Source organism: Haliotis rufescens, unplaced genomic scaffold, assembly GCF_023055435.1.
Source record: "Haliotis rufescens isolate VD_foot unplaced genomic scaffold, xgHalRufe1.0.p SCAF_13, whole genome shotgun sequence".
NCBI lineage: Eukaryota > Metazoa > Mollusca > Gastropoda > Lepetellida > Haliotidae > Haliotis > Haliotis rufescens.
The window spans coordinates 2,200,099-2,212,636 of NW_025963813.1; the positions used below are offsets into that span (position 1 = coordinate 2,200,099).

At 42.0% G+C, this 12,538-nt stretch overlaps 1 protein-coding gene across 1 annotated transcript in view; it reads left to right on the plus strand.

Annotated features, from left to right (window-relative positions):
• The window catches only part of LOC124115480 (microfibril-associated glycoprotein 4-like), a 61,583-nt gene extending 52,342 nt beyond the window's left edge, over nucleotides 1-9,241 (plus strand). Inside the window, exons 5-7 of the mRNA XM_046476488.2 lie at nucleotides 3,501-3,597; nucleotides 4,170-4,334; nucleotides 7,282-9,241. Coding sequence (XP_046332444.2) covers nucleotides 3,501-3,597; nucleotides 4,170-4,334; nucleotides 7,282-7,523 — 504 coding nt within the window. The 3' untranslated portion in view covers nucleotides 7,524-9,241. The remainder of the gene's footprint in view (nucleotides 1-3,500; nucleotides 3,598-4,169; nucleotides 4,335-7,281) is intronic.
• Nucleotides 9,242-12,538: the final 3,297 nt, after the last annotated feature.

Here is a 12,538-nt window from a genome sequence, read left to right on the forward strand (position 1 = left end):
CGTCACGGCACCGTACACCTGTCGAGTTGCCATTGACGACCACTACAAGGGTCTTGTGGTGTGCATTGATGCCTCACCACGCCATTTCTCTCCTACCACCATATGCAGAACGTGGAACACAAGCGTCAGCATAACGTTCATCGATTTACACTTAACACTTCATCGATTTACTCTATGTTTGAATTGTTGTTTAACGAACGCCACACTCAGCAATATTCCAGCTATATGACGGCGGCATGTACATAATCGAGTCTGGACCAGACAATCCAGTGATTGACATCATGAGCATCGATCCACGCAATTGGGATCGATGACGTGCATCAACCAAGTCAGCGAGCCTGGCCTGCTGAAGACCTATTCTACCCCGGATCTTCAAGGGTCGACTTTCTGAAGAGACCAGTGAAACTGTCCCATCTGCATCATATGTATGTAGATGTGTAAAGATTCATTGTGACAAACTATGTACAAGATTGTATGTCAAGGCGGATGACGTCAACTATTCCTTTATGTCGAGCAATATTCCAGTCTTTAGTGTCCACATTTCTTTTGTGGAACAATCAAGCATTCCCTTTCTACGAACAATTGACTTTCCTTTGCATGTGTTTGTTACGGGTACCTGGTATCACTGAAAGTGAATCATGATATAGACGTTCTTGGACGATTTTTTTAACTATGGAAAGGGCTACCTCACAATGGTGTATTCACTGAAAGTCTTTGTCAGATGAAAATACTTATGTTCTAATAGCTGTGCTTTTTAAACATTTCGAAACGTTTTAAACCCAATCGCACATATCTCTTGGTCTTTAGGTGCAAATAGTTTTCACGATCTGATTTGGTTTTTAAATAACATATTTATTAGACAATAGACATGATATACTTTCTCTCTGTTGTATAATAAATTATTGATGTGCCCCGTCTGTCAACAGACGCCGAAGACCCGGGTTCGATTCCCGACATGGGTACAATGTGTGAAGCCCATTTCTGGTGTCCCCCGTCGTGATATTGCTGGAATATTGCTAAAAGCGGCGTAAAACCATACTCACTCACTCACTGTCAACAGAAGTAACAGCATATTTTTTAAGTCGATAGCAAGAAAGGTCAGGCAACAAACAAACATTTACTTTTCCATGCAAATGTTGCGGATGCTCCAGGTAGGTCAGGACGCTGTTTACGCTTTTCGCAAACACCTGGTATCATTACTACATTGTATTTGTAAGTGAATCCCACAACACATGCTTGTGATATAGTCGGAATGGTACAGTGGACTGCCTTTAACAGAGATTTCGTATGATTATAGTCAGGTTTCGTTGCTTTTATTTGTATTAGATATGTATTTTCCCACACGATTCAATAAACCGGAAGTGCAATATTTTTTATTAACGTTGGTCGAATACTTTCTGTTGTAAAGTTGTGTCATATAACATGTGTTTTTAGTTACATATTACATGTATTTCGAGTTTCATGTGACAGTTATTTCCAAAGGGGGTGTGACATCATTTAACCGGAAGTGCGTATAACTTCCAATTTAATGGCGCTGAGGCAAAGGACTTTCTGCTTTACAGTTATCTTGCATGTGTTTCCTGAAATCGGAAGTGATGTCATTAAACTTGCAGTGATGGCATTATTGTAGACACGCTTTTAGGTACGTCATTATGTTTGCATAGTGGTCAGGTATATGCTGGGCTACCTGCTCCTTGCATGCATGCATAAAGCTGTTTTGTTGCATGCATTTCACCAAGTTAACGGTGGTATGCAATACTTTCTGGGGTTACTTCTCTTGTCGCAAGCACACTCCTTTGTTGGAATACCTGTTGATAACCATTGCTGAACCATTTGTATTTATAATACAATTAAATGTGGTATATGTTCTGTTAAAACTGTAGAACATGTTTTGGTTGTGATCTTGAATTCCCTATAAATGCATAATTGCTCTGCTGCCATCTCCACTGAACGTGCCAGACTGGGAACGCTTTACTTTTAAGCTATGAGTGTTTCTCCTTGTGGTGACATCAATTGGGTTTCTAGTGAGTGAGTGAGTTGGGTTTAACGCCGCGTTTAACAGTATTCCAGTTATATCTCGGCGTGTCAGCTTAATGTGGGAGGAAAGCCCGAAGTGATGCAGGTCTCAGACGTTTACTACTTCGGTGAAACCCACGAGCACGGGTATGGTGCTGACAAACCTAAGAACATAATCGGAGCGAACCGGGATTCGAACCCACAATCATAGGTTTCTGGCGTGCCCAAGGCACGCAACTCTGCACAGCGAATCGCGGCGCCTTAGACGACTGGGCCACCCGTGCCCCCCAATTGGGTTTCTAATCATGTATGACTCATTCGAATACCAATGCCATTTACTTCAGCGTCTGTCGAACTTGACATTTTAAACTGTTGAACATACCCAGGTGTCATGAGATTTAATGTATGTGCAGTTGGTTGTGGAGCTCAATGTTATCTAATGTTTTCTTTTTGCTTTCTTCTAGCGGTATTTTAAGTTGTAACCCTGAATTGACCATTGTTTTGTGCCGAATATTTCGTGTGTATATTTCATATCAACATACTCTTAAATTATCGAGTCATGTTTTGGATTGTAAACAACATCTCTGCTGGCCAGTTGAAGCTGAACGTAAAGATCTCAACCTTTGGGACCAGGAAGATCGATTAAAAGCGTTTAACTTCGGTACACGCAACATTTTGCTTTACTTTTTTCTCCTTTTCTTCTTAGAATCATTGAACAAAATTGCCCGATACTCGAGAGAGGTTCGATTTCATGATAAGAAAAAAGTATATAAATCTATAAAGTAAATAGGGTACGTGTAAAAAAAGTTTGTAAAAATGCTTTGTTTTTGCAGATTAAAAACACAAATTGTTGAAATGTGGTTAAGTGTTTCGTATTTTGTCACAGTTTATCACTTAATCATCATTATCTGACTGAGTCCGTGCAGATATATTTAGATATGCTGACAACCGATTTTGTTAAGTGTCTGTCTTTGTTGACACAACACATCCAGCTGAGCAACAGGTACTAATATGTTCGAGCTTTGTTTGGATTTAGACTTATTTTTCTCAGCCATCAACAACTGAGACATGGATAAAAGAGGATACATTTTAGGACAAATTAAAACAAACAACGTTTTAAATAATTCTCTCCAAAATCCTCTAGCCTTTGAGAAATTAACAAAGAAACATTAATATTTAAGGGTAAACAAAAGTTGGCACCTCATGTGTTTTTTTAATGGCCAATTAAACATAATAGATACGTGTACTTCACATAACGTGCTTACACCTTTAGCGAGCACCTGGTGTCATCACTGACTTTCACAACTCCTATGCCTTTTACGCCAAATGTTTCGGTGGATAATCAAGACTGTTCTCTTGCATTGACAGTTTATATTATATTGCTAATTGATAGTGGTAATAAAGATGGGGAATATATTGTGACATTTCAACTTTGTGGTTTACACCAACATGCTCCATAACGAAACTGTCATACATTGCAACAGGTGATCCAAAGACGACAGGACGGATCTGTAAACTTTTACAGAACCTGGAACGAGTACAAGGAAGGGTTTGGTGACCTGAATGGAGAGTTCTGGCTAGGTGAGTTGACCTTGGAAGCCTCGACAAATCTGTGTTCCCCGTGGGGACTCTTGGTTAGATTGTTGGTTTGTTGTTTTACGCCGCACTCAGCAATATTCCAGCTATATGACGGCGGTCTGTAAATAATCGAGTCTGGACCAGACAATCCAGTGATTAATATCATGAGCATCGATACACGCAATTGGGATCGATGATATGCATCAACCAAGTCAGCGAGCCTGACCAAACCCATCCCGTTAGTCGCCTTTTACGACAAGCATAGTCGCCTTCTTGGTTAGAACAAGTCCTCAGCAACCTATGCTGGTCGAAAGAGTCGACTAAATGGATTGAGTGGTCAGGCTCGTTGACTTGGTTAATTGCGTGTTGAATGTTCCTATGGCGTGGATCGTTGCTCACAATAACGTTCAATGGATTGTCTGGATCAGAATTACAAAACGCCATCACGCAGGTTTTTGATAGGGACTGAGGCAAATATTTATATTAATACTATCTTGTGAAAGATAACCTGTATGCGCCTATGGAAAATGGCAATCTATTTGTTGTATTATGCTTTATGTACGTAATCATTCCAGGCAATGAAAAGATATGGCGTATTATGCACGGACGGCAGTACCAGTTAAAAATAAAGCTCCGGGACTTTCAAGGTGAACCCAAAAGGGCTGAATACACAGAGTTCTCCATTGGTAGTCTGACTGACAACTATGTTCTACACATCTCTGGCTTCACTGGAAACGCAGGTAAGTTACTCGCCGCATTGATAGAGAGAGAGGGAGACTGAGAGAGAGAGAGAGTTCTCCATTGGTAGTCTGACTGACAACTATGTTCTACACATCTCTGGCTTCACTGGAAACGCAGGTAAGTTACTCGCCGCATTGATAGAGAGAGAGGGAGACTGAGAGAGAGAGAGAGTTCTCCATTGGTAGTCTGACTGACAACTATGTTCTACACATCTCTGGCTTCACTGGAAACGCAGGTAAGTTACTCGCCGCATTGAGAGAGAGAGAGAGAGAGACTGAGAGAGAGAGCTAGAGAGAGAGAGAGAGAGAGAGAGAGAGAGCTTGAGAGAGAGAGAGAGCTAGAGAGAGAGAGAGAGAGAGAGAGCTAGAGAGAGAGAGAGAGATAGAGAGAGAGCTTGGTGAGTTGTGGTTAACGCTGTTTTGAACATTATTCTAGACATATCATTGCGTGTCAGCTGAATGTAGGAAGAAACCCAAAGTGTCTCATTTTATGGTGAAACCCAAGAGCACGCGTATGGTGCGGACAAACCTAGAAACATAATCGGGGCGATCACAGGTTTCTGTCGTGCCTGAGGGATGCAACTCTGTACAGCGAATTGCGGCGCCTCGGACGAATGGAACTGTGGCACCTACTGGCTCAAGAACCCATGGTCAAAGATTGCTCATAGCTCACCTGGCGCGATGTGCTCAAGAACCCATGGTCAAAGATTGCTCATAGCTCACCTGGCGCGATGTGCTCAAGAACCCATGGTCAAAGATTGCTCATAGCTCACCTGGCGCGATGTGCTCAATAACCCATGGTCAAAGATTGCTCATAGCTCACCTGGCGCGATGTGCTCAAGAACCCATGGTCAAAGATTTGCTCATAGCTCACCTGGCGCGATGTGCTCAAGAACCCATGGTCAAAGATTGCTCATAGCTCACCTGGCGCGATGTGCTCAAGAACCCATGGTCAAAGATTGCTCATAGTTCACCTGGCGCGACGTGCTCAAGAACCCATGGTCAAAGATTGCTCATAGCTCACCTGGCGCGATGTGCTCAAGAACCAATGGTCAAAGATTGCTCATAGCTCACCTGGCGCAACGTGCCATGGAGATGGCAGGACATCAGTTTGGTATCCCGTCTGGAAAAGTGGATAAGATGCAAGTCTCGTCGTTTCATATTAAAGGCCTCGAATCGCCGTCATCTCGTTCTTTACATGAGCACAACCAGCCTTCTAGAAACTGTCACATCAAGAAACATCTCGAACGATCAATTTCTTTGTTTGTTTGTTGTTTAACGCCGCACTGAGCAATATTCCAGCTATATGACGGCAGTCTGTGAATAATCGAGTCTGGACCAGACAATCCAGTGACATGAGCATCGATCCACGCAATTGGGATACGATGACATGCATCAATCAATTCAGCGAGCCTAACCATCCGATCCTGTTAGTCGCCTCTTACGACAAGCATAGTCGCCTTTTACGGCAAGCATGGGTTGCAGAAGACCTATTCTATCCCGGATCTTCACGGGTCCCAATCTGTCCTGTTTATCAACGACTGTAAACAACAAAGGGAGGTCACACTAACTTACGAGCGTCCGTTGGCGTACACAGACCGCTAAAAGAAAAAAACGTGGCCACAAAGCTCGATATTCTGTGAGCGTCTCTGGCCACTGCCACATAAACCCTAGACCCATAACGTCGTTTGGGGACCCAATCAAATGACACGACCCTTTAAATAGCCGTATAGTCAAGTTTTGCAAGGGAATGCGACTTAATGGAGCAGGTGACGTCACTCTTCAAAGAAATCTATGAGTCCAGGGTATTTATCACAAACCAATGGAGAATACACTGGGAAATCGAGAAGTGTAGCTAGCCATTGTCATTTGTGTGTCTTTGGCAATAATGTATAAAATGTTGAAGGGTCATTTCATAAGGAAGCAATATTTCTTTTCATTATACGTTAGCTGGGCCTCAAAGGCAATTTAAATTACATCTGATGGATTGCTTGAGCTGTGTTGAATAAACAGTGAAAATCTGTTTTTCCGGACTTTCTCTTGCTTGTGAAATGGTCCAGATTAACGAATAATGGGTAAACACTGATATTGACTGGATACTGTGCCTTTAATACAAGTTTTTAGTTATTATTGGTTAAATCAAAGAAATATTTTGTTCATGCCAATTACATTTTTTGTTCCTGTCAATAACCGAGTCTGACCAAACAATGAGCAATGATCCAAGCCGACTGATCAGGCTGATACGCCATTACCAAGTCACCGAACCTGACAACTCGGTCAAGTAGCCAGCATCAGGACCAGTTCTAATCCCCGGCTCCCAATTCACTCGCCTCCTTCGACCAGCAATGAGGTGCTGGGGACACTCTCTCCGCGGACCCTCGGGGCATCAAACCGATAAAAGTCTACTCCCCGTATCACTTTGGGTGCCAGGAATGGGCTTCAGACAGTGTATCCAAATTTTTAGTCAAACCCGGGCCTTCAGCGCGACGAGCGAACGCTTTAATCTATTCACCGTCCCCATTGAATCAAAGACATCATGTCCAGAAATGTCAAAACGACTTATCAGTGATAACTGATAGAACCATGCGGGTTAGTTAATACTATTCCCAAGTCGCCTGTCTCAGTGATGTGTGCACATTCAGGCACACTGTATCAGTTCAGTTCAGTTCAGTTTATTATTCTCCAAACCACCGTCGGTGGTACAAAAGAGTACAAAAGTACAAGCATGTATCGTAGCCAAATGTAACAAAGTGAAAGTGAAACACCGGTTGATACGGACAGTAGCTTTTCCAATGAATTCGTCACGTTCGTCTACGAACTTCCTAATTAATAAATCATAGTAAGGTCTATATGTTACTTTTTTGTAAGCGTTTTAAAGGGGATATTTTGAGAGAACTGTTTGCTAACACTGTAGTAAAATGTTTCATCTTCTATTTACAAAAAACAGGTGACTCTATGGCGCGTAGTAACGGCTGCGCATTCTCCGCCCGAGACCGCGACCTCGACACCCTATTCTTCAGCTGCGCCCAATCATACAAAGGAGGCTGGTGGTACTGCGCATGTCACGATGCAAACCTGAACGGGGAATACAACAACACAAAGTTCGCACAGGGCATCAACTGGAACACCTGGCATGGCTATTACTACTCTCTGAAAAACACAGAGATGAGAATACGACCGTGCTGTTAATACTGTGTGCACCATAGACATTCATGACCAACTTGTGCCGTCCGGGGACAAGACTATTGGACCGTCTTGAAGGTTACGGAAAGTCTGATGCCGTCCGGGGAAAAGACTATTGGCGCTTCTTGAAGGTTACGGAAGGTCTGATGCCGCCTGGGGACAAGACTATTGGCCCTTCTTGAAGGTTACGGAAAGTCTGATGCCGTCCGGGGACAAGACTATTGGCCCTTCTTGAAGATTACGGAAAGTCTGATGCCGTCTGGGGACAAGACTGTTGGCCCTTCTTGAAGGTTACGGAAAGTCTGATGCCGCCTGGGGACAAGACTATTGGCCCTTCTTGAAGATTACGGAAAGTCTGATGCCGTCTGGGGACAAGACTATTGGCCCTTCTTGAAGGTTACGGAAAGTCTGATGCCGCCTGGGGACAAGACTATTGGCCCTTCTTGAAGGTTACGGAAAGTCTGATGCCGTCCGGGGACAAGACTATTGGACCTTCTTGAAGGTTACGGAAAGTCTGATGCCGTCCGGGGACAAGACTATTGGCCCTTCTTGAAGGTTACGGAAAGTCTGATGCCGTCCGGGGACAAGACTATTGGCGCTTCTTGAAGGTTACGGAAGGTCTAATGCCGCCTGGGGACAAGACTATTGGCCCTTCTTGAAGGTTACGGAAAGTCTGATGCCGCCTGGGGACAAGACTATTGGCCCTTCTTGAAGGTTACGGAAAGTCTGATGCCGTCCGGGGACAAGACTATTGGCGCTTCTTGAAGGTTACGGAAGGTCTGATGCATGTTTATATCCCGTCAGGTTTTTCTGTTTAAAAACTATAATTTGTTGCTGATGATGTTACGAAAAATAATGTATTGTGGTTTTTTCCAGCAATTGTTTGCCTCCTCATGTTAGAGAAACGTTGAATAAAAAAATTATTCTTCTCAAACAAAAATCCCAATACCACAAAAATATTCGGTCAATGTATGCCTAGAAAACGTATCTTGCTATTGTGGTCTGTTTCAGGAAGTAGTGGATGTCGATGTATGAATATCCTGTGATTTTGCCAAAGAGACGTTAAATTTAACAAAAGCCATGGGGTGGAATGTTTTGTTAAGTTACAAGACTCCTGCCTTATAATCGTCATAATTGTAAACGACTTTAGTTATCAAAACATGGATGTGGGTTTTGCCCTTGAATACAGTTTCATAGGCTGCGAAAATCAGCAACTTTCTTTCATGTTTATTCAGTGTAGGAATGAGAATTTGTAATTTGCCTTTTTGGATGCACACTCTTCACATTTGAGAATATGATAGGCACGTTATTGATATGTTTCATACGACATGTACACATCGTGTTTCGTTTAGTTGTTGAACGCTGCGATCAGCAATAATCCGGCTATTTGTAGCCTGTAGAATGGTCCTACCCGCTGCGAACCACTGTGGTATACTTCAGGAAAACCCTTTCCTTACAATCAGGATGATATTAGTAAATTAAAAACCTTTGTATATTAAAACTTGATTGGCACCAAACACAGCAAATGTTGGCCTTGAAAATATCTTTATATGACATGTGTTAAATGATTCGCTTAATCAAAAGAAACAAGACCGACTTTTAAACTTGAGGCAGAATGCCATACTTTGCAGCATATTTTTAGGAGTTGAACGTCAATTGTTTTGTGTTCCATTTGAATTATTTCGTTCAACTGCCGTATTTGCGAAATAAAGTTAATACCTTTGCGTTGTTGTGTGTTTAAACATGACATTATGATGGTTGTTTGGATAACGACCGGTCACGGGAATATTAGGTCATATCTGATAATTACACCCTTCACGACACATGCAGGCAATTGCAATCGATAAAATGCTACGCGGAGACTTCCGTAACGGGACCATTTCAGGGCCATATGCTAGATTTAAAGATTGTTTTGCATTCTTCACAACTAACAAAACATGTACACTATGTTAAATGTATTCCGACATTATCTCATTATCTTGACATTTCATCATATGCATCTTGAAATTTCAAGAAAAATATAAATATGCAAATGGCCCTTACGTATTTCCGTACTTCTCCGTTCCAAACGTTATTATGTCTACAAAATGGGTTCACGGCGTGGGGCAAGGTGACATCCAGCTGTAACCGTTGTGCTGCGGGCCAGTTTTGAAGGACATTAGATTAGATTAGATAACCAAGATATCTTTACAAAGTGTTTTTTAGCTGTAATAACATTTATCATGTCAGGGCCCCGTCCCATTAGTAGAACTGAGGGGGTACGTCCGCTGTAACTCCCATACTTGAAGAACGGGACCCTGGGCGATGTGTACTTGGTTACAGCTGTATATTTCAGTCTTCTTCTATATTTAACAGTATGCACTTCTGTAAAACATTTCAGGTGAGATTTCCCTTTTCTAAGCATTATAGTAACTTTGCTTTATCAAATATTTTGAAGCTTTGAACACTTGCAAGACAGTTTAGTTCAACTGTGAGCGTATGGTGAGGGTTTCAAATTTGGTTTGTATGCAGCGACGTGTCAAACTATTTTCCGTTAAGATGTTCCAGAATTAGTGATATTTTCCAGCGGGTTGTTTCGGAGAAGAACATATTTATGAATGTGTGTTTCTATTTCGATAATAAGTGTCTAACTTTACTTAATTTATTATTGCATGAGGTGTATTGCAGTTTAGGGTTTCTTCGTCCTGGTCAGGGTGTTGTCTATGGCCAAATCATTCAATTTGGCTCATCACTCTAAAAGCCCGGGTTCGATTCTCGCGTAAACGAATGAGGAGGTTAATAAATAAAGCGGGATGCTTTCTGATTGTGTGGCCACATTCACACCAATCCCTAATTCGGTGATACTTTGTTGGGCACATGGAACCGACCTGAGCCGTGAGGCTGACAACTGAGAAGGTATTTGCGAAGAGATGGGGTACGGAGCAGCATGGATGCCATAGCTACTTGGCGTCCCCCGGAGGACGGGGAGGGAGATTCATTGTCCCCGGGGAGACACAGGCTCCATAACGACCAAGGCCCTGCAAGAGAAGGCCTCCACGCTCACAACGGATCCATATTTTTTGTCCATGAGGACGGCTGGGGATTCCAGGTGATTGTTTGTTTGTTATTTAACGCCGCACTCAGCAATATTCCAGCTGTTTGACGGCGGTCTGTAAATCATCGAATCTGGACCAGAAAATCCAGTGATTGACATCATAAGCATCGATCCACGCATTTGGGATCGATGACATGTATCAACCAAGTCAGTTGTTTTGAACCCTTGGCTCTGGCAACCAACCAACCAACTAACCCCCCCCCCCCCCCCCCCATCCCCTTGTTTCAAAAGGTCGGTTTCTAAAGGGGTAAAAGTTATATTTTGTCACAGATTTGTTCATTGGAATTATAACTCAAGCTTTTCAAGTTAGTGATACCATGATCTAGCCATCCAAGTCCCGTACTTCAGCTTACAGAAAAGTGGCTTGCAATATCACCAACCTTCCCATGGCACAACCGCAAGGATCTCACTTCGTAAGAATCAAGATTACCCATACGTTTTTGTCACTTTATAATATCTTCCATCACTTCCCAGTATTAAAAAAGATACGCGAAACAGATATGTCTTAACCTTCCTCCGATTATTAAAAAAATAATTCAAAAATGCTCAAAAGATTTAACGGATAACATCGATTACACTCATATGACATCCTTTGAAGTCAGTTTACGTAATTACAAATAAATCGCACGGAGACTTGATATTTTCTCAGCTACTCCTGCAAAACCAGATATATGTTAAATTAAACCTATGCCCCTCGATATTTTTTGTGGCAGACAATGTCTTTTTTTTCAACAGTCTGAAACATAATTGTTTATTTTTAGCATTTTCTGGGACAATTTGTGTTTTCGATAACATTCCCCGCCCCATACCCAGATTATCAACTGGTCGGTCCCTTATGTGATGTTTCACAGAAGCCCTGTTCAACCCACATCAAATGTATCGAGATAGATACAGGGGTTCCTAGAAGAGCCAGCGAAGAGCCATGCAAAGCCCTGAAACGTGGACGTAAAATCTATGCTTGTCGTAAAAGGCGACTAACGGGATCGGGTGGTCAGGCTCGCTGACTTGGTTGATGCACGTCATCGATCCCAATTGCGTGGATCAATGCTCATGATGTCAATCACTGGATTGTCTGGTCTTGACTCGATTATTTACAGACCGCCGTCATATAGTTGGAATAGTGCGGCGTTAAACAACAAACCAACTGTGGTCTGACCTTCGAAGGATCATGCTAAAATTGCTGTCCGTGTTTATATTTTAAACCTATCTATGTGTGGGACAAAATTAACAAATGTATTGTGTTTCCGCAACATAAAATATTGTTCAAACAAAGTAAGAATGTCATTTCAACTACATCCATGGGTTCCAGCAGGTTTTCACAGCTTTGCGCTGAAATTGATCCAGCGCACAACAAATAACGTTGACATAACGTTTCAAATAAATAGAGGTTATCACGCGAGTGTGTTTGGAGATGGTAAATATCCTGTATTAGGAATAAACATTAAATTTAGCGTGATATCCTCTTTGACATATAATGTCATTCTTCAATTCTGTGCTCGACAAATTTATTCTCATCTCTCAGAAACATTATCTAAACAATGCAAGTCTTCCTGGAATGTGCGCATTAATATATATATATATATATATATATATATATATATATATATATATATATATGCGCATTAATATATATTACACAAACTGTTTCTACTTGCTCAAGCGCAATCCACCAATCTGTCCGATAGAGTAGCTGCCCTTTATCCAAGGCAAGCTACTCTAACCCTAGTCTGTGAGCCGTCACGTTTGTTAGGAGTCTTTCTTGTCCTGTCATAACGTTACGAAGTGCAGTCAGATGTGCACACAGCGACAAAACGAAATAAGTTAACAATTCGCACATATTTCGGCCAAATCCATCTTTATTAATTGGGGGGAAAGTTTCAAGCCGCTCAGGTTTAGGCTTACAAGCAAAGATATGGAAATTGATCCT